Source organism: Triticum dicoccoides, chromosome 1A (assembly GCF_002162155.2).
Source record: "Triticum dicoccoides isolate Atlit2015 ecotype Zavitan chromosome 1A, WEW_v2.0, whole genome shotgun sequence".
Lineage (NCBI taxonomy): Eukaryota > Viridiplantae > Streptophyta > Magnoliopsida > Poales > Poaceae > Triticum > Triticum dicoccoides.
This window is the reverse complement of record NC_041380.1, coordinates 159,951,748-159,971,409: the sequence shown is the minus strand read 5'-3', so window position 1 is coordinate 159,971,409 and position 19,662 is coordinate 159,951,748. Positions and strand designations below refer to the sequence as shown.

General features: G+C 45.4%; 1 protein-coding gene across 1 annotated transcript; it reads right to left on the bottom strand.

The window, feature by feature from the left end:
* Nucleotides 1–1,554: 1,554 nt before the first annotated feature.
* LOC119368539 lies at nt 1,555–11,791 on the bottom strand. Its single transcript, XM_037633777.1, has 3 exons — nt 11,421–11,791; nt 2,083–2,153; nt 1,555–1,936 (listed from the first exon to the last, which is right to left on the bottom strand). The coding sequence occupies exons 1-3, from the start codon at nt 11,556–11,558 to the stop codon at nt 1,777–1,779; spliced, it is 369 nt and encodes a 122-aa protein (XP_037489674.1). The 5' UTR covers nt 11,559–11,791; the 3' UTR covers nt 1,555–1,776.
* Nucleotides 11,792–19,662: the final 7,871 nt, after the last annotated feature.

Genomic DNA, 19,662 nt, shown 5'->3' with positions numbered 1-19,662 from the left:
GGCCGGTGAGCAGACCTAGCCTCCCTTATACAAGAGCAGGCGTTCCAGTCCAACCCGGCACACGCCGCTCAGTCGCTGACGTCACGAAGGCTTCGGCTGATACCACGATGTCGAGTGCCCATAACTGTCCCCCCGTAGATGGTTAGTGCGTATAGGCCAGTGGTCAGACTCAAATCAAATACCAAGATCTCGTTAAACGTGTTATTTTAAAATAACCACGAACGCCGACCAGGGCCAGGCCCACCTCTCTCCTAGGTGGTCTCAACCTGCCCTGTCGCTTCGCCACAAAGATTCACACAGAGGGCCGTCAGGAAAGTATGTCCTTCTAGCCCCCAATTCATGAATCAACTGCGGGTACTCCTCGAGCCAACCTGACTTTAGTCATCACATGTATCATGTATAAAATATATAGTATATACCTGTGATCACCTCTCGAGTGATCACGGCCCGATAGTATAGCATGGCAGACGGACAAGAATGTAGGGCCACTGATGATAAACTAGCATCCTATAGTAAGCATTAGGATTGCAGGTAAAGATAACAACAGCAGTAGCAAGGACAGGCTATGCATCAGGATAGGATTAACAGAAAGCAGTAACATGCTACACTACTCTAATGTAAGAAGTAGAGAGAAGAGTAAGCGATATCTGGTGATCAAAGGGGGGGCTTGCCTGGTTGCTCTGGCAAGAGAGAGGGGTCGTCAACATCGTAGTCGTACTGGGTAGCAGGGGCGTCGGTCTCGGTGTCTAGCGAGAGAAGAGGGGGAAGAAACAATAAATATAATGCAAACAAATGCATAGTGATGCATGACATGAAAAAGCGTGATGCCAGGTGTGCCCTAAAGCGGTAGTAGGTGATATCGGCGACGGGGAAAAACATCTGGGAAAGTATTCCCGGTGTTTTGTGTTTTCGGACAGATGAACCGAAGGGGGAAAGTTACGTGTTCGCTATGCTAGGGATGCGTGGCGGACGAACGGGCTGCGTATTCGGATTCGTCTCGTCGTTCTGAGCAACTTTCATGTACAAAGTATTTTCATCCGAGTTATGGATTAATTTATATTATTTTCTGAATTTACTTACATTTAAAAATTACACAATAAAATAATTTTGTCTCCTAGTGCTATTCTAGCATAGTGTATGACAATGGGGCCAGGGGGTTGGGTTGACCCAGTCAAAGGTTGACCCAGTCAACATATGAACAGTGTATGAGGCCACATGTTGTTGACTTAGACAATTATTTTAAATTTGTTTTTCTCTAAACCATTAGTGGGTCCACATGTCATCTACTATTGGATAAATTAGCTAGTCTATCTATCTATCTATACCTTTATATACCTACCTATACTAATTACAGACTCCCTAAAAATTACCACGTTAATTAGAAATTAAGAACCGTTAATCTCATGGGACCGAATTATAACGGCTCAGATTGAGTTATAATTAATGGTCTAGATGAGCTGGTAATAACTTGTTTTGTCATGATCTGGTTTTTCTTTTGGGCCACGTCAAGATCTGATTGAAGAAGAGCAATAGATTAGAAAAAGAGATGTCACGACCCCAAACTATTAACTGAGTTTTTTTCCCTTAAAAAACTCTCTTACGTTTAATTGACTTTCTATCTCTGCAGAAGAAATAAAGGGACAATCACGTTTCTCGGTTATTCTTTCTTTCTTTTACCATGCTTATTTACAAAAGGAACCCCTGATCGTCGCCTCCATCTCGGTCTAGCGATCTGAAAATTTCAATCTAGCGGGGACGAGTTCGATCCGGCAGCCCTTACTTGCATCCGTTTGATTCCAGGAAACATGGATGCACTGCACCCTGCCCGCGGGATGCTGCTGCTGGTAACTGTCTGCCACTAAGTTCTACCGTTATGAGGTCCTCAGCTATTACGATGGTATTGCTGTTCCAGCCGTCAACCTGCTGGCTGCCTGTCCTGCATGTGGTCTAGCAAGTAATTAAAGAAACAGATAGATTTGAATTGGAGACGGAGCTATGGCCATGAACAGCTCACAGATTGCATCAGAAACAATCTAATCAGAAGAGAGAAGGGATAAATCAAATCGAAAAGGAGCAACTCACCAGTCACACACCATGGAAGGAGAATCCTTGAGCTTTATAAACAATTTGTGATCTTTCCATGGAAGGTAAACCTTAATTCGTCATTAGTTAGAAAATAGATAGATCGACTGGTGCTAAGTAAAGGTAATTGTAAAACTAGGATTAAACTGTAATAATTGCGAATATATTACTGATTTAAGTTTGCTACGAGCAAAGATCTGATGTCGGTGCTGCAGTTTTGAGCAAGAACATATTATTTTGAAAGCACGAAGGTTGTAGACATTTCCTCTAGATATCATGTGTGGTCTGATTTTCGTTGTTTGGAAAAACATATTAGAAGGTACAAAATAAATGTGGAGTTGTAGTATATGTTTGTGTGAAAAGCTGTGAATAGTCCTTTTCAAAGGAGTTTAACTCTCACAGGTTTGGGCAGTTGCAGTGCGAGGCAGCGTAGCACCATGCGATGGCGCCAATGAGCATTGTACTTGTGGCGAGGTGCTGCTTCAAAGGCGAACAGCATGAGGAGGACAGAAAGGAGAGCAGCCGCTTGCAGTTCCATTGTACCTACGACGGTGCGCAAAAAGGAGGAGGCGAGATGCGGAGATCGACGTGTTCTCGCCGCCTGTTAGTGTAATTACTGCAGTATTCTCTCTGTTTAATTTCTATGCCGATATGTACTTGGTTGGAAAGTTACTACTCTAAGTACTATAGATTAATACATTTATGCTACAACATTAAAACCTTTGTTGTAACGTGCAGTTTCTAATCCACGGTTTTTCCATGGTTGTGTGTCTTCTCCATCAGGTAGTGCAGGCTGACACCAAGTCCACCCAAACCATGCCTGGCCACTCAACAGTCCACTCATATTTGACTATCCCTACAAGCAACAAAATCTTCATCGTAGCCGATGGCAAACATCCCAAGCAGTATAGCTGCCTCATGTTACTGCAGTAACGCATCAGTGTGGTATTGTTCAACAGCATGTGCACATGTATCATGTATGCCGCACTTTTCTCGGTTCAATTGCTGTTAGACTATGTATAGCTTCTGTACCTATGTACGTATATGGTACATATTGTAACACAATCATTATATATAATGAGATAAGCCATCCCTAGAAGGTGGTGCTAGTTCCCCAAAACTTATTGTCTTACATGGTATCACGCTAGGTTACGATCGCTTCCGCTTCTAAACCCTAATACCCGCACCGCCGCCGCAGCCGCCGCCGCCTTCACCGCCGCCGCCGCACCACCGATCGCGCCGCCGCCATGTCGAGCGCTGCCACCACCGGTTCCACTGCTGCGGGCTTCCTCCCGGCCTCTCTTGCGGCTCTGCTCAACCTCCCGCTCGATGCCGTCTCTGTTCCGGCTCCGATCGGGACAAGGAGCATCGTCTCCGTCTTCTCCACGCCGCCGGCGCCCTCGCTTGGGCGTGACCTCGTGGTCCACACCGCGGCGCCGCCGTCCGCTGCGGACTCCGCAGGCGTCGTCCCGCCGCTCCTGCCGCAAGCGGATCACACTGCCCCGCTGGCGGGGTTGGCGGCGTCCGCCCCGGCCGCGGGCCTTGCGGCGTCCGCACCGGCCGCGAGCTTTGCGGCGCCCGCCCTGGCTGCGGTCCCGCCTCCTCCCGCATCGGCTTCGGTGCCTCCGGCTGCCTCCATGGTGTTTGCACCCCAGGCAGCCTCCTCGATGGGATTGTCTTCGCCGCCGCCGTTTCACTTCGGTCATCTCATCACCATCAAGCTCTCCGCCGATAACTACATCTTCTGGCGTGCGCAGGTTCTCCCGCTCTTGGGGAGTCACTACCTGCTAGGCTACGTCGACGGATCGCTTCCCTGCCCACCCGCGCTGGTAGACAGCGTGCACGGTCCGGTCTACAATCCGGTCCATCGCGTCTGGACGGGGCAGGACCAGGCGAACCTCTCCTCCATCCAGGGGTCGCTCTCGCCGGCAGTTGCCGGCCTTGTTGTCTTCGCGAAGACGTCTCATGAGGCCTGGACCATCCTTGAGCGCACCTTTGCAGCGCAGTCCCAGGCTCGTGTCTCTGCACTCCGTCGTCAGCTTGGAGAGTGTCAGAAGCTTGACTCCACTGCCACTGAGTTCTACAACAAGGTCAAGGGCCTCGCCGACACATTGGCCTCCATTGGACAGCCCCTCACCGACTCCGAGTTCAACTCGTTTATTGTCAATGGTCTTGATGAGGAGTATGATGCCTTAGTCGAGATCATCAACGAGCGGGGCAACTCGACACCCATGCTGGCACACGAGGTTTTCTCTCGGCTCCTTCTCACTGAGCAACGGGTCGAGACTCGCCGCACCAGGGGCACTGGCTCCCTCTCGGCCAACGCCGCCATCAAGGGTGGCCGCTCTTCTTCATCACCCCGGTCTCCCTTGGGGCTGCCACCGTCGCCCGCCTCGGCCCCCCCACCTACTGCGACCTTACCAGGGGCTGGCGGTCCACGTGTGTGTCAGCTTTGTGGCCGCGATGGGCACTGGGCCTCCAAGTGTCATAAGCGCTTCCAGCGAAGCTTCCTTGGTCTTGGCAATGACGGCAAAGATACACGCAACAATGCCCGTCAGGTCGCCATGGCTGATCGTCCCGCGCCGCAGAAGCAACAGGGACACACTCAGTCCTACTCCATCGATCCACACTGGTACATGGACTCTGGGGCGACAGAGCATCTAACCAGCGAGATTGGGAAGCTTCACACTCGTGAACCCTATCATGGCTCCGACAAGATCCACACCGCCAATGGAACAGGTATGCACATCTCTCATATTGGTCAAGCATCTCTTCTCACTAGACATGCCAATAGGAGTCTTCAGCTTCGCAATGTTCTTCGAGTTCCATCTGTGATCCGTAATCTTCTTTCAGTTCCTAAACTCACACGTGATAATAATGTGCTTTGTGAATTTCACCCTTTTGATCTTTTTATTAAGGATCGGGGCACGAGGGACATTCTTCTTAGTGGGCGGTTGTGCCAGGGCCTCTACCGTCTGGAGCATCCTGGTGTCGCTCGTGTTTTCAGTGGAGTTCGGGTCTCTCCGTCACAGTGGCATGCTCGTCTTGGTCACCCGGCCACACCTATTGTCCGTCATATTTTGCGTCGTCATGAGCTTCCTAGTTTGTCTAGTCATAAAGATGTAGCAGTGTGTGATGCTTGTCAGCAGGGGAAGAGTCATCAACTTCCTTTTTCGGAGTCCAGTCGTGAGGTGAAACATCCTTTAGAACTTGTGTTTTCAGATGTATGGGGTCCTGCTCAGACTTCTGTCAGTGGTCATAATTACTATATCAGTTTCATTGATGCTTATAGTCGCTTTACCTGGCTTTACCTTATTAAACGCGAATCTGATGTGTTTGATATTTTTGTTCAGTTTCAAAAACATGTTGAACGTCTTCTCAAGCACAAAATTGTTCATGTCCAGTCAGACTGGGGGGGGGCGAGTATCGCAACCTCAACTCTTTCTTTCAGTCGCTTGGGATAGCTCATCGTTTAGCATGTCCACATACACATCAGCAGAATGGTTCAGTCGAACGTAAGCATCGTCATATTGTTGAAGCTAGTCTTACTCTTTTGGCCCATGCATCTGTTCCGTTTCGGTTTTGGAGTGATGCTTTCACCACTGCATGCTTTCTCATCAACCGTACTCCTACTCGTGTTTTAAAAATGAAGACTCCCATTGAGGTTCTCCTTAATGAACAACCTGATTATACCTTTCTCAAGGTATTTGGGTGTGCTTGCTGGCCGCATCTTCGTCCATATAACAAGCGCAAGCTTGAGTTTCGTTCTAAGAAGTGTGTTTTTCTTGGCTATAGCTCTCTTCATAAAGGTTACAAATGTCTTCATGTTCCCACTAATCGTGTCTATATATCTCGGGACGTCGTGTTTGATGAGCATGTTTTTCCCTTTGCCAACCTTCCTGTGTCCACTGTCGAACCACCATCCCTGCATTCATCCTCTGTTGCTTCTGACCAATTTGATGATGTTGCATACTCTCCTTTGCTGTTACCTAACCATGGTGCAGGAACCGGATGTGGAGCTCGTTTGGAGCTGTTGGAGGATTCACCATCATCATCGTCGTCTTCTGGTGGGCACGTCGATCGCCCTATGTTGCATGGCATCGATTCGCGTGCCCATGCATGGTCACCCGACGAGCCCGTCGCGCCGAGCATCTCCACTGCTCGGTCCGTTCGCCAGCGGCCGCCGAGTCGCCCGCGGCTCGGCCCGTCATGCCGTCTTCGCCTGCGGCTCGGCCCGTCACGCCGTCTTCGCCCGCGGCTCGGGTCCTCACGTCGCCTTCATCAGCGGATCGGCCCGCGACACCGGCCGCGCCACGGCCCACTATGCCGAGCTCGCCATCGGCCCGGTCTGTGATGCCGGAGTCGCCAGCTGCTTCGTCTGCTCTGCCAGTTTCGCCGGTGGGTCGGCCTTCTTCGCCAACCGAGTCCGAGGCTACCCTGACTGGCTCCTCGTCACCGGCTGACTCCTCAACGTCGCCGTCCTCCAGCCCGTTGCAGGCTGCTCCGTCGACTTCGGTGGTTCCTGTGTCCCAACCACATACACGCAGTCGCAGTGGCATTTTCAAACCTAAGGAACGTAAGGATGGTACGGTTGCTTGGTTGGCTGCTTGTTTGGCTGCTGCTGTTGCGGATCCATCTTCTGAGCCTCGCTCATATCAGGCTGCCCTGCGCATTCCACATTGGCGAGAGGCTATGGAGCAGGAGTTTCATGCTCTTCTTCGTAACAAGACATGGACTCTCGTTCCTCCACCACCACGGGTAAATGTTATTGACTCAAAATGGGTATTCAAAGTGAAGAAGCATTCGGATGGATCTATTGAGCGTTACAAAGCGCGACTTGTTGCTCGCGGTTTTCGGCAGCGTCATGGTCTTGACTATGAGGACACCTTCAGTCCTGTCGTCAAGCCTACCACTATTCGGCTTCTTCTCTCCATTGCTGTTTCTCGTGGTTGGTCACTTCGTCAACTTGATGTGCAGAATGCTTTTCTACATGGATTTTTGGAGGAAGAGGTTTATATGAAACAACCGCCTGGTTTCTCTGATCCTGATTGTCCTGACTATATCTGTCGTCTTTCCAAAGCACTATATGGTTTGAAGCAAGCTCCTCGTGCCTGGCATGCCCGCCTTGCCTCTGCCCTTCGTGCTCATGGGTTTGTGCCGTCTACTGCTGACACTTCGTTATTTCTTCTACAGAAGCCAGAAGTCACTATGTATCTTTTGGTATATGTCGATGATATTATCCTTGTCAGCTCTTCTCAGTATGCTGCTGATGCTCTTGTCTGCTCTCTTGGTGCTGATTTTGCGGTCAAAGATCTTGGGAAGCTTCACTACTTTCTTGGAGTTGAGGTCACTTCTCGTGCTACTGGTCTTGTCCTTACGCAGAAGAAGTACTCCTTGGAGTTGTTACAGAGAGCTGGCATGCTGAAGTGCAAACCGACCACCACACCCATGTCGTCTACCGACAAGATAACAGCTGTTGATGGTGAGCTTTTGTCTCCTGCGGATGCCACAGAGTACAGGAGCATTGTTGGTGGACTTTAGTACTTGACGATCACGAGACCAGATATCTCTTATGCTATTAACAGGGTTTGTCAGTATCTTCAGGCTCCCAGAGATACTCATTGGGCTGCTGTTAAACGCATTCTTCGTTATGTTCAGTTCACCCTGACATTTGGTATGCATATTCGGCCGACTTCCTCTCGGGTCCTTTCGGCCTTCTCTGATGCAGATTGGGCTGGTAGCCCAGATGACAGGCGATCCACGGGGGGTTATGCAGTATTCTTTGGCTCTAATTTGATCGCCTGGAGTGCTCGGAAACAAGCTACTGTGTCACGTAGCAGTACTGAAGCTGAGTACAAGGCTGTGGCTAATGCTACTGCAGAGATTATTTGGGTGCAGTCTTTGCTTCAGGAGTTGGGTTTGTCTCAACCACAGCCTCCTATTCTTTGGTGTGATAACATCGGTGCTACATACCTTTCTGCAAATCCAGTATTTCATGCCCGAATGAAACACATTGAAGTTGACTATCACTTTGTACGGGAACGTGTATCACAGAAGCAACTCCAGATCAAGTTTATCTCATCTAAGGATCAACTTGCAGACATCTTCACTAAGCCTTTACCGCTGCCACAGTTTGAGGCTTGTAGGCGCAATCTTACCCTTCTCAGTTCTTTAGAAAGTGGCTAAGATTGAGGGAGGGTGTTAGACTATGTATAGCTTCTGTACCTATGTACGTATATGGTACATATTGTAACACAACCATTATATATAATGAGATAAGCCACCCCTAGAGGGTGGTGCTGGTTCCCCAAAACTTATTGTCTTACAATTGCTATCGGTTACTTCCAATCTGTTGAGCTCTTTTCCCTCTATTTTAGGTCTACTCCATAATGAGATCTCAAATGTCCATTTGAATTAAAATTTAGTCACATTTTCTTTTCAGTGCTGGTAGATGATTCTCAGGTGGTGGCTCGGATAGAATGCTGCCGCTGTAGAAGAAGTGAAGAATTAGGATATGTTGTCGTTCCAAGTCCCAATCGCGACACGGGCTGTTATGGCATGCGAAGTTGGCCGGATCATGCTTGACATGTCTTTGGTGGGAGCTAACCAGCTGTTCCCAGTGACACAACAGAACGGTCATCAGCGGCAACGCATGCAGATTGAAGAGGGGAACCAGGACTGCAGGAGTTCATGACAACGGAAATTGCGAGCATGTTGTACATGAAGGAGAAAAGGACAACGGACGGATGAGAGCTGACGAAGCGGTAGATGCTTACGCCGTTATGTGTTCTAGAGATTGGATCTTAATTAATTAATCCTATGCAGCCAAGATGTTGCTTCAGGCTTAATTCCTTTCACCGCTAGGACTGAACCATGCCTTTGTTGCGGTTCAGCTGTAGTACGTTCTTCTTCCTCGAAGGAACCAATGATCCCCTCAATATTTTTTTTACCAGACGTTTTGATTCTCTTTGAGAAGAAACAATCAGTGTTTAAACTCAGTTTAGTTGCTGTTTCGTGGATGTCTTAATATATTCTGATTATAGTTTTTTTCGTCTTTTATCTTATATAAACAGGAGTAACAATGGCTACGTACCAACACGATGCTCTATGATTCTTTGAACAAATACAAATAAATTATATATTCTCTTGAAAACGGCGTGTTATGCAAAATTCAGATCTATGCGATGTTTCGTTTCGAAAAACATTGAGCGTGTTTTTTGGGTCATATACAGTTTTGAAAAAAAAAATCCAGAAACAATCAGATATTGGGGGAACTGGAAGCTATAGTTTCCAACACTTATTTTGTTTTGTAAGTAGAAATAATGATAAATATAAAATAACGTTCCGCACAGTTTGAATGCTTTGATCTAGGGCACATGCATACATGGACAAACATAACAGTAGAGGTTATTAGCAAGGAACGATGCTGGCTAATTGATCTTTTTACATTAATTGTTGAGGTGTCTGTACAACTTAATCATGGTCGCTCTCTATATAAAAATAATAGTACAATATATCTAAATAGGTTGTACATATTGGAAAAAAGGCTTGACTTAATCACGCTGACAGTAAAGAAAATAAATAGCCCCATATTAAGTTGATACCTTTTTTCTGCGAGGGTATCTGATGATTTTCCTCTATGCATCTTTTAAAATGGTGCATATGGTAACAATTAAATGTGATGCCTTACGAAGGAGCAATTAAGACCCGTAAAAAGATATTAGATTATGATCTATGAGCAAAGCACAAATTTAGGAATGTCTTGGGAGTTGTATCAATGTTTCAAGTTGCGTTTTAAATCAAAGGGAAGTTCGACCGGGAGATATTGTTTAGAAATCTACTTTACGGTGTCACACAGACAAAGGATTGGTATATTTCTCTTGAATATTTATAAAGTCATGCATAGTTAGATATTACCTTTTTTGGAAGTCTTACGTGAATTTACACTTTCAAGTATGCGAACAAAAATGACACATATTAAGACATGCACAATAATGCACTTGAAACATAAATAAAATAAAACTCTAAAGTTATATTAAAACTAGAAAAAAATAGATGGGAATTATGTTGATTTGATTTTAAATATAAAAACATGGCATTGTAGACAAATCACTATGAGAAAAAGGAAGAATTTTGAAGCATGCAATAGTCAAAATAACAACAATGAACCAAAACCATAGCAATTCATCAATATTCCATATACTAGCCCGTGCAAATGCACAGGTTCACGACTAGTACTACTAATTATAAACTAACTAAAAGGCTGGCCAGGCTGTGGCATAGCCGGCCACACACGGCTGTGGTGCCTATACACTACGCACTCACGTACACACACTATGCTAGGGAGTAACTCTATTCCTTTTAACACAAGATAGCATTTTGTGATTTTTGTAGGATTTAATCCATGCATTATATAAAACAGGTCCAATGGAACAAAATGAGGCTTATTACGTCTACTTTCCGTTTATATAATTTTTACCCATGTTAGGACTTGTCTTATCGCTGTTTAGTGGCAGTTTAGAAGGCTAGTCATTGTAGAAATACAAAAGCTAGCTAGTAGGAGGCAGCAACTAGAAGTACATAGTAGTAGGATGCGGCAACAACGCCGTGGTAGCAAGCAACATCAGGCGAGCGGGAGCAGCACGCCGGCGGCCGAGAGGCAGCGGGCACACGCGCGTGTGGTTAGCAGCAGCAGTGACGACGGTGCAACAGCAACAGCTAAGCGGCAGCAGTAGTAGAGCAGCGACGCAGCAAGCAGAGCAGCACAAGGAGGACGAGCAGCGTCAGGGGATGGCGACGCGAGCAAAGGCGCAGCGGCCGGCCAAAGATTGGGCGACGCGAGCAAAGGCGCAGCGGCCGGCCAAAGATTGGGCGACGCAGGCGCGGGGCGCGGCCAAGCGTGGTGCGGCGCAGCGAGCAGTGGAGGCGGCGTGGGGTGGGTAGAGGCAGCCGCTGGAGGGCGCGGGCGCTGCGGTGGCAGGGCTACACGAGCGCGACCGATGCACGGCAGGGCGCAGCGGGGTGCACAGCAGTGCGGGCACGTTCGGGCACGGCAAGGCCTTGCGCGGGTGCGGGGCTGCGCGAGGGCAGTGCGTCAGCGTGGCATGAGGCCAGGGCGCCCAGCGAGTGAGGCGCGCGGGCACGGTGGCCGCGGACGGTGGCGGGGTAGGGCACGCAACGGGCACGAGCTGGCCACAGTCGGGCGCGGCCAAACGAGGCAGGACGCGGTCGCGGAACACGGCGAGCGCGGACAAGGGTGAACGACGAGTGGAGCTCCGGCAACGGCGACCTACGGCAAGGGAAGGAAGGGGGAAAGCTGGGGAAAGGAGAAGGCTCACCGAGAGGCGCAAGAAAGGCCGTTGAGGGCTTAGGAGCAGCAGGACGGAGTGGATCGATGCGTCGAACGACGGTGATTGGAGATCGAAGACGGGCTCGATCCGGGCGCTGCCGGGCGAGGAGCTCGTTCCTGAGGGCATAGTTGACGTAGTCGACTGCGAGGAAGCTGATGAACACCTCCTCAGGTGCCGGGAACGATCATAGTCGCGGTGAAGAGCTTGGCCATGGCGATGGCTATGTTCGGGTCCGCGTTGTGGAGAATAAGGCGGCTCGAGGAGAGGAAGGGAAATGTGCTAGGGTTCGTCCTGAGGTTGCCGGGGTCAGCCTTATGCTCCAGGGAAGACGGGGGATGGCCGGCACGTGGCATGGTGCGGCCATGGCCGGGGGATGCCTGCCACGGCTCCCCTGCCTCCCTGTAGCAGCAGAAAGATGGGGTGGTTGATGTGGGCTGGGCACTGTTGGATCTAGAGCCCACTAGGCCTTTCATTTTGTTTATATAATTACCTATGTTTTCCTTCCTATTTCTGTTTTGTATTAAGTTGAGCCACCAAATGTATTTTGTAAAATAAGTAACTTGTCAGATCAAATACTAGACATTATTTAGTATTGCCTCTAAAAGGTTTGGTGAGCATTATAATTCATTTGAATTTTGCATAAATGAAAACGGATTAATGGGGTTGTTTTTTGGTCACTGTTTTAATTGATTTAGGGCAATTAATTATTTTTTTAAATGTTGGATGTTGTTTGTTAATTAGCTAGTGAATATTTGTAACCTTTTGAACATTTTTAATTCACTATTTTATGAAACTATAACTTGACTTGTTATTTGAATTTTTATTTGAACTAAGTTTGAAATGAGTGGAGTTTAGCAAATTTTAATTATGATGACCTGGCATCATTAACAGGGATTTACTGTAGCTTAACTATCGGGGTGTCACACCGAGGTGGGCACAACCCTGGTGCGCCCTGGTGTATTGTGCCCACCGGGGGACGCTTCCTGGAAGTTTCTTTATTTCCAAAATTTTAAATATTTGAAAACTGATAAAAAATATTTTTGTGGAATTTTTGGAGTCCGTTTACTTAACGTATCACGTACCTCCTTATTTTCATGATTCTAGAGTGTTCCAGAAGGACTCTTTTACGTGTTCTCCCGATGTCAAAGTTTGGATAACATTACTTTCAACATTAATGGGCATACCTAAGATATAATGCTTTATTCATTGCCCATTGACAACCTTCGGGTTAGTACTTTCGGAGTTATTTATTTTGATGGCTCCAGAACGGTAAACCTCCTCAATAACATAGGGACCTTCCCATTTTGAGAGGAGTTTTCCTGCAAAGAATCTGAAACGGGAGTTGTACAAAAGAACATATTCTCCGACTTTAAACTCACGCTTTTGAATCCTTTTGTCATGCCATCTTTTTTACTTTTTCTTTGAATAATTTTGCATTTTCATAAGCTTGGGTTCTCCATTCATCTAAAGGGCTAATATCGAATAACCTCTTTTCACCGGCAAGATTGAAATCATAATTGAGTTCTTTGATTGCCCAATATGCTTTATGTTCTAACTCAAGAGGCAAATGACAAGCTTATCCATAAACCATTTTATATGGAGACATACCCATAGGATTTTTATACGCTGTTCTATAAGCCCAAAGTGCATCATCTAATTTCTTAGACCAATTCTTCCTAGACCTATTAACAGTCTTTTGCAAAATTAATTTTATTTCTCTATTGCTAAGTTCAACTTGACCACTAGACTGAGGATGATAGGGTGATGCAATTCTATGGTTAACACCATACTTGGCAAACATTTTACGGAAAGCACCACGAATAAAGTGTGAACCACCATCAATCATTAAATATCTAGGGACTCTAAACCTTGGAAAAAGAACTTCCTTAAGCATTTTAATAGAGGTATTGTGATCAGCACTACTGGTTGGAATACCTTCTACCCATTTAGTAACATAATCAACAACAACCAAGATATGTGTATACCCATTAGAGGAAGGAAAAGGCCCCATATAATCAAATACCCAAACATCGAATGGTTCAACAGCAAGTGAATAATTCATAGGCATTTCTTGACGCTTACCGATATTACCTATTCTTTGGCATTCATCACAAGATAAGACGAACTTACGAGCATCCTTGAAGAGAGTAGGCCAATAAAATCCAGATTGCAATAACTTGTGAGCAGTTCTATCTCCAGCATGATGTCCTCCATAAGCTTTGGAGTGACATTTCCGTAGGATTTGTCCCTGTTCATGCTCAGGTACACAATGTCTAATAATACCATCTACTCCTTCTTTATAAAGATGTGGGTCATCCCAAAAGTAATGTCTTAAATCATAGAAGAATTTTTTCTTTTGTTGGTATGTAAAGCTAGGTGGTAAATATTTAGCAACAATATAATTAGCATAATGAGCATACCAAGGAGTATTATGAGCAACATTTATTGCAGCTAACTGCTCATCAGGAAAACTATCATCAATAGGTAGTGGGTCATCAGGCAAATTTTCAAGCCTAGACAAATTATCAGCTACTGGGTTCTCAACTCCTTTTCTATCAATGATATGTAAATCAAATTCTTGTAACAAGAGAACCCATTGAATGAGTCTAGGTTTAGCATCTTTCTTTTCCATAAGATATTTAATAGCAGCATGGTTTGTGTGAACAGTTACTTTGGAATCAACAATATAAGGTCTAAATTTATCACAAGCAAACACAACTGCTAAGAATTCTTTTTTAGTAGTAGCATAATTTCTTTGAGAGCTGTCTAGAGTTTTACTAGCATAATGAATAACATTCAGTTTCTTATCAACTCTTTGTCCTAGAACAGCACCAACAACATAATCACTAGCATCACACATAATTTCAAAAGGCAAGTTCCAATTAGGTGGTTGAACAATAGGTGCAGAAATTAAGGCTTTCTTTTGTGTTTCAAAGGCTTATGAACAATCATATCATCAATAACAAAAGGGATATCCTTTTGCAAAAGATTCGTAAGAGGCCTAGAAATTTTAGAAAAGTCTTTGATAAATCTCCTATAGAAACCAACATGACCTAAGAAACTACGAATACCTTTTATATCTTTAGGATATGGCGTTTTCTCAGTTGCATCAACCTTCGCTTGGTCCACTTCAATACCTCTTTCAGAAATTTTATGACCCAAGACAATGCCTTCATTAACCATAAAGTGGCACTTCTCCCAATTCAAGACAAGATTTGTTTGTTCACATCTGTGCAAAACTCGATCAAGATTGCTTAAATAATCATCAAAAGACTTCCCATTAATAGAGATATTATCCATGAAAACCTCAACAATCTTTTCACAAAAGTCAGAGAATGTAGCAGTCATACATCTTTGAAAGGTAGAAGGTGCATTACATAAACCAAAAGGCATACGTCTATAAGCAAAGGTACCAAAAGGGCAAGTAAAAGTGGTCTTTTCCTGATCCTCTTTTGACACAGGTATTTGAGAGAAACCAGAATAACCATCTAGAAAGCAAAAATGTGTATGTTTGGATAATCTTTCTAGCATTTGATCAATGAAAGGTAGAGGGTAATGATCCTTTTTAGGAGCTTTATTTAGTTTGTGGAAATCAATTACCATTCTATAGCATGTAACAATTCTTTGTGGAATAAGTTCATTCTTATCATTAGGAACAACAGTTATACCTCCTTTCTTAGGGACACAATGAACAGGACTTACCCATCTACTATCAGCTATAGGATAGATGGCACCTGCTTCTAGAAGCTTTAAGATTTCTGTTCTTACCACTTCCTTCATCTTCGGATTTAACCGACGTTGGTGATCAACAACGGGTTTAGCATCAGGTTCCATATTAATTTTGTGCTGACATAGAGTGGGACTAATGCCCTTTAAATCATCAAGGGTATATCCAATAGCATCTTGGTGCTTCCTTAGAACTTTCAATAATCTTTCTTCTTCATGTTCTGAAAGGTTAGCACTAATAATAACATGATATATCTTCTTTTCATCGAGATAAGCATATTCCAAAGTATATGGCAATTGTTTTAATTCAAACATAGGATCATATTTAGGTGGAGGAGGACCTCCTAGAGTTTCAATAGACAAGTTGTGTTTAAGAAGAGGACGTTGTTCAAAGAAAATCTTATCTATTTCATTTCTTTCATGCATATGAAAATCATTTTCATGGTCTAGCAAGTATTGTTCTAAAGGATCAGTAGGTGGTACAGTAATAAAAGCAAGACCAATTAATTCATCCTTACCAGGCAATTCTTTTTCATGAAGCTTTCTACTAAACTTGTAAAAAATTAAACTCATGATACTCATCACCAAAACTAACACCGACAGTTTGTTTCTTGCAATCTATCTTAGCATTAACGGTATTCAAGAAAGGTCTACCAAATATAATGGGACAAAAGTCATCTCGTGGGGAACCAAGAACAAGAAAATCAGTAGGGTATTTTATTTTCCCACACAAGTCTTCAACATCTCTAACAATCCCAATTGGTGATATAGTGTCTCTATTAGCAAGTTTAATAGTAACATCTATGTCTTCTATTTCTGCAGCTGATATGTCTTTCATAATTTGTTGATATAAGGTGTAAGGAATAGCACTCACACTAGCACCTATGTCACATAAACCATGATAACAGTGATCTCCTTTTTTAACTGAGATGACGGGCATGCCAACAACAGGTCTATGTTTATCCCTTTTATCAGGTTTGGCAATTCTAGCAGCTTCTTCATAGAAGTAAATAACATGCACATCCATATCTTCTTCCAAGAGATCTTTAACCATAGCAATACTAGGTTCAACTTTAATTTGTTCATCAGGTTTAGGTGTTCTAATATAGCTTTTGTTAAGCATAGTTGAAACTTTAGCATGTTCCTTTATCCTAACAGGGAAAGGTGGTTTCTCAATATAAGCAGAAGGAACAATTGGATCAGCATTATAAAGTATAGTCTCTTCTTTAACTGGTACCAGTTCTTTGATTTCTTCTTTAATAGGTGGGTGATATTTAAACCACTTCTCTTTAGGGAGTTCAACATGAGTAGCAAATGATTCACAAAAGGGGCTACTATCTCAGAGTCAAGTCCATATTTAGTGCTAAACTTTTGAAAAGCATCGGTATCCATAAAACATTTAACACAATCATATTTAAGTTTAATACGTGACTCTTTACCTTCATCAAGTTCTCAATATTCAGAGTTGCATTTAATTCTTTCCAAAAGATCCCAACATAATTCAATAGTCTTCTTTATAAAAGAACCAGTACAAGAAGTATCAAGCATGGTTTGATCATTACGAGAAAGCCGAGCATAAAAATTCTGGAAAATAATTTCTCTTGAGAGCTAATGATTGGGGCATGAATATAACATTAACTTAAGCCTCCCCCAAGTTAGAGCGATACTTTCTCCTTCACGAGGCCAAAAATTATATATATAATTCCGATCACGATGAACTAGATGCACATAATAATTTTTTTGGTGGAACTCCAATTTCAATCGATTCCAATTCCAAGATCCAATATCCTCGCATAGCCTATACCATGCCAATGCTTTTCCCTTCAAAGATAAAGGGAAAACCTTTTTCATAACTTCATCCCTGGGTAAACCTGCAAGCTTAAAAAATCCACAAATTTGTTCTACATATATCAAGTGCATATCAGGATGTTCGGTTCCATCTCCTGCATAAGGATTAGCTAGCAGTTGTTCTATCATACCTGAAGGAATTTCATATTCAATATTTTTAGTAGGTGTAGTAGGTTGAGGGGTAGCTAATTGTGGTTCCATACGAGTTGAAGATACCCTGAACAAACCCCTCAAAGGATTGTTTTCCATAGTAACAAGTTACAATAAATTTTAGCACACTATATAAATGTTTCCTTACCAAAGGCGTTTCACTCCCCGGCAACGGTGCCAGAAAATAGACTTGATGACCCACAAGTATAGGGGATCAATTGTAGCTCTTTTCGATAAGTAAGAGTGTTGAACCCAACAAGGAGCAGAAGGAAATGACAAGTGTTTTTAGCAAGGTAATGTCTGCAAGTGCTGAAATTGTAAGTAGCAGAGTAGTTTGATAGCAAGATAATTTGTAACAAGCAAGTAATGAGAGTAGTAGAAAAATTGCAGCAAGGTAGCCCAATCATTTTGAGGCAAAGGACAGGCCAAAACGGTCTCTTATGATAAGCAAAGTGTTCTTGAGGGTACACGGGAATTTCATCTGGTCGCTTTCATCATGTTGGTTTGATTTGTGTTCGCTACTTTGATAATTTGATATGTGGGTGGACTGGTGCTTAGGTGCTGTTCTTACTTGAACAAACCTCCTACTTATGATTAACCCTCTCGCAAGCATCCGCAACTATGAGAAAAGTATTAAGAATAAATTCTAACCATAGCATTAAACTTTTGGATCCAATCGGTCACTTACGGAATAGCGCATAAACTAGGGTTTAAGCTTCTGTCACTCTCGCAACCCATCACACTACAAAAAAAGACACATCCGTGACATTTTGGGCCAAATGAATTTTTATCTTGTTATACTTATGACACTTCTATGATGATAATTGTGACAAAACCCGATATCATCATAGATGTGGTGGGGTCCTACTTCTATGACAAAATATCATGATAGAAAATGGGCTTGGATGAACAGTGAGCATTGTTGAGGGGGTTTGGGTGAACCCGAGTGATTCCTTCGCTACTGCTGCTAACTGAAGCCGATCGAACACTGCTGCCTCCTTCCCTTGATGAACAGTGAGCGTTGTTGAGGGGGTTTGGATGAACAGTTCCCGGTGGGGGGTTGGATGAACAGGACCCCGTGGTAGTAGAGGCCGTTGCCGCTGGATGAACAGTACCCCGATCGATCGAGCCGGTGCATGAACAGGACCCCGTGGAGGTCTGGATGAACAGGACCCCGTGGAGGGCTGGTTGAACAGGAGCCGGTGGAGGGGCTGGATCAACAGTAGCTCGTGGAGGGGTGGTTGAACAGGACCCCGTGGAGAGGGCTGGATGAACAAGAGCCCGTGGATGAACAGTCGCAGGTGGAGGCTGGAGGAGGTCGACGGTGGATGAACAGGAGCCTGTGGAGGCTGGAGGAGGTCAACTATGGGGATGAACAGCATCCCGTGAAGTCCCGTTTTGCGGTACGCCACACCCCTCCCGATGAACAGGACCCCCGTTTCGATCGTAGCGCTCCAACACAAGTCTGTTTCCTCCGTTTTGCGGTACGCCACACCCCTCCCAATCAAGAGGACCCCGTTTCAATCATAGGAGGTTTGTTTCCTCCGTTTTGCGGTACGCCAAACCCGTCCCGATGAACAGGATCCCGTTTCGACCGCGGCCGGTCGAACACAAGGCCGTTTCCTCCATTCTGCGATACGCCAGGCCTCGATTCCATCGGCTGTTCCGTCCAAGCCGATTGGCTCCCGATGAACATGATGACGCATTCCGTTCTGACCCAGCCGGTTGCCTCCCCATGATCACGACGACGGCGCGGCTTCTCCGTTCTGACCCAGCCATGTACACGAGCCCTGGCCGTACGTATGCGTGAGTAGGCGTTCGAGACCCCGCCCATATGTACGTATGTGGCCGTATTTTCTTTCTTGCACCCTGGCCGCTGTACGTACGTGTACATGCTACGTGCGCGCCTCTACTACGACACGTGCATGCCTCTACATCGACCAATATGTACGTACACGTTCGCGATCAGAATGATAACGCTAGGTACGCTTCGACCAGGTGGGTCCCGACTGTCAGGCACTTCCTTCCGTGCGAAGATGTAGCTGGTGGGTCCCAGTAGTCAGGGGGAAATGTTTTTTCACAAAATACGGTGGCCCGTCCGGTGGATCCCTGCTGTTAGGTGGAGGAATCATTATTTTCCGTGTAATAAGGAGGCACTTCCTTGCCGCGGCCGTGGACCCAGCTGTTAGCCTCTCCACGTACAGTACTCTTCCGATGGAAGTGGTTCCTTGACCATGTTGACCATGCCGTGCCGAGAGCACTAGGGTGGTGGATAACGATGAGGCCTAGGAAGGGGACAACGCGGAGCTGGGGAAGACACGGCAGTGGTTTCTCACACGGAGAGGAGTACGAGGGTTCACTGATTCAGCTGCGGTGTGATGCTGCCGTCACCGCAGAATAACATGGGGTGTGGGTGAGTAGAGGGATGTCCAGGCCAGCGGTGGGAGTAGTAGGGGGCGGTGAGGCCTCCGCGGCATCATAGTCGGCCACGGGAGGCAGGAGCACG

Coding starts and splice junctions, on each gene's coding strand:
- LOC119368539 (XM_037633777.1), bottom strand. CDS start 11,558: ATGCCCTCAGGAACGAGCTCCTCGCCCGGCAGCGCCCGGATCGAGCCC. Junction 2,154..11,420: donor GGCCTTTCTTGCGCCTCTCG/GTGAGCCTTCTC, acceptor TGACGAATTAAG/GTTTACCTTCCATGGAAAGA. Junction 1,937..2,082: donor CCTTCCATGGTGTGTGACTG/GTGAGTTGCTCC, acceptor GACCACATGCAG/GACAGGCAGCCAGCAGGTTG.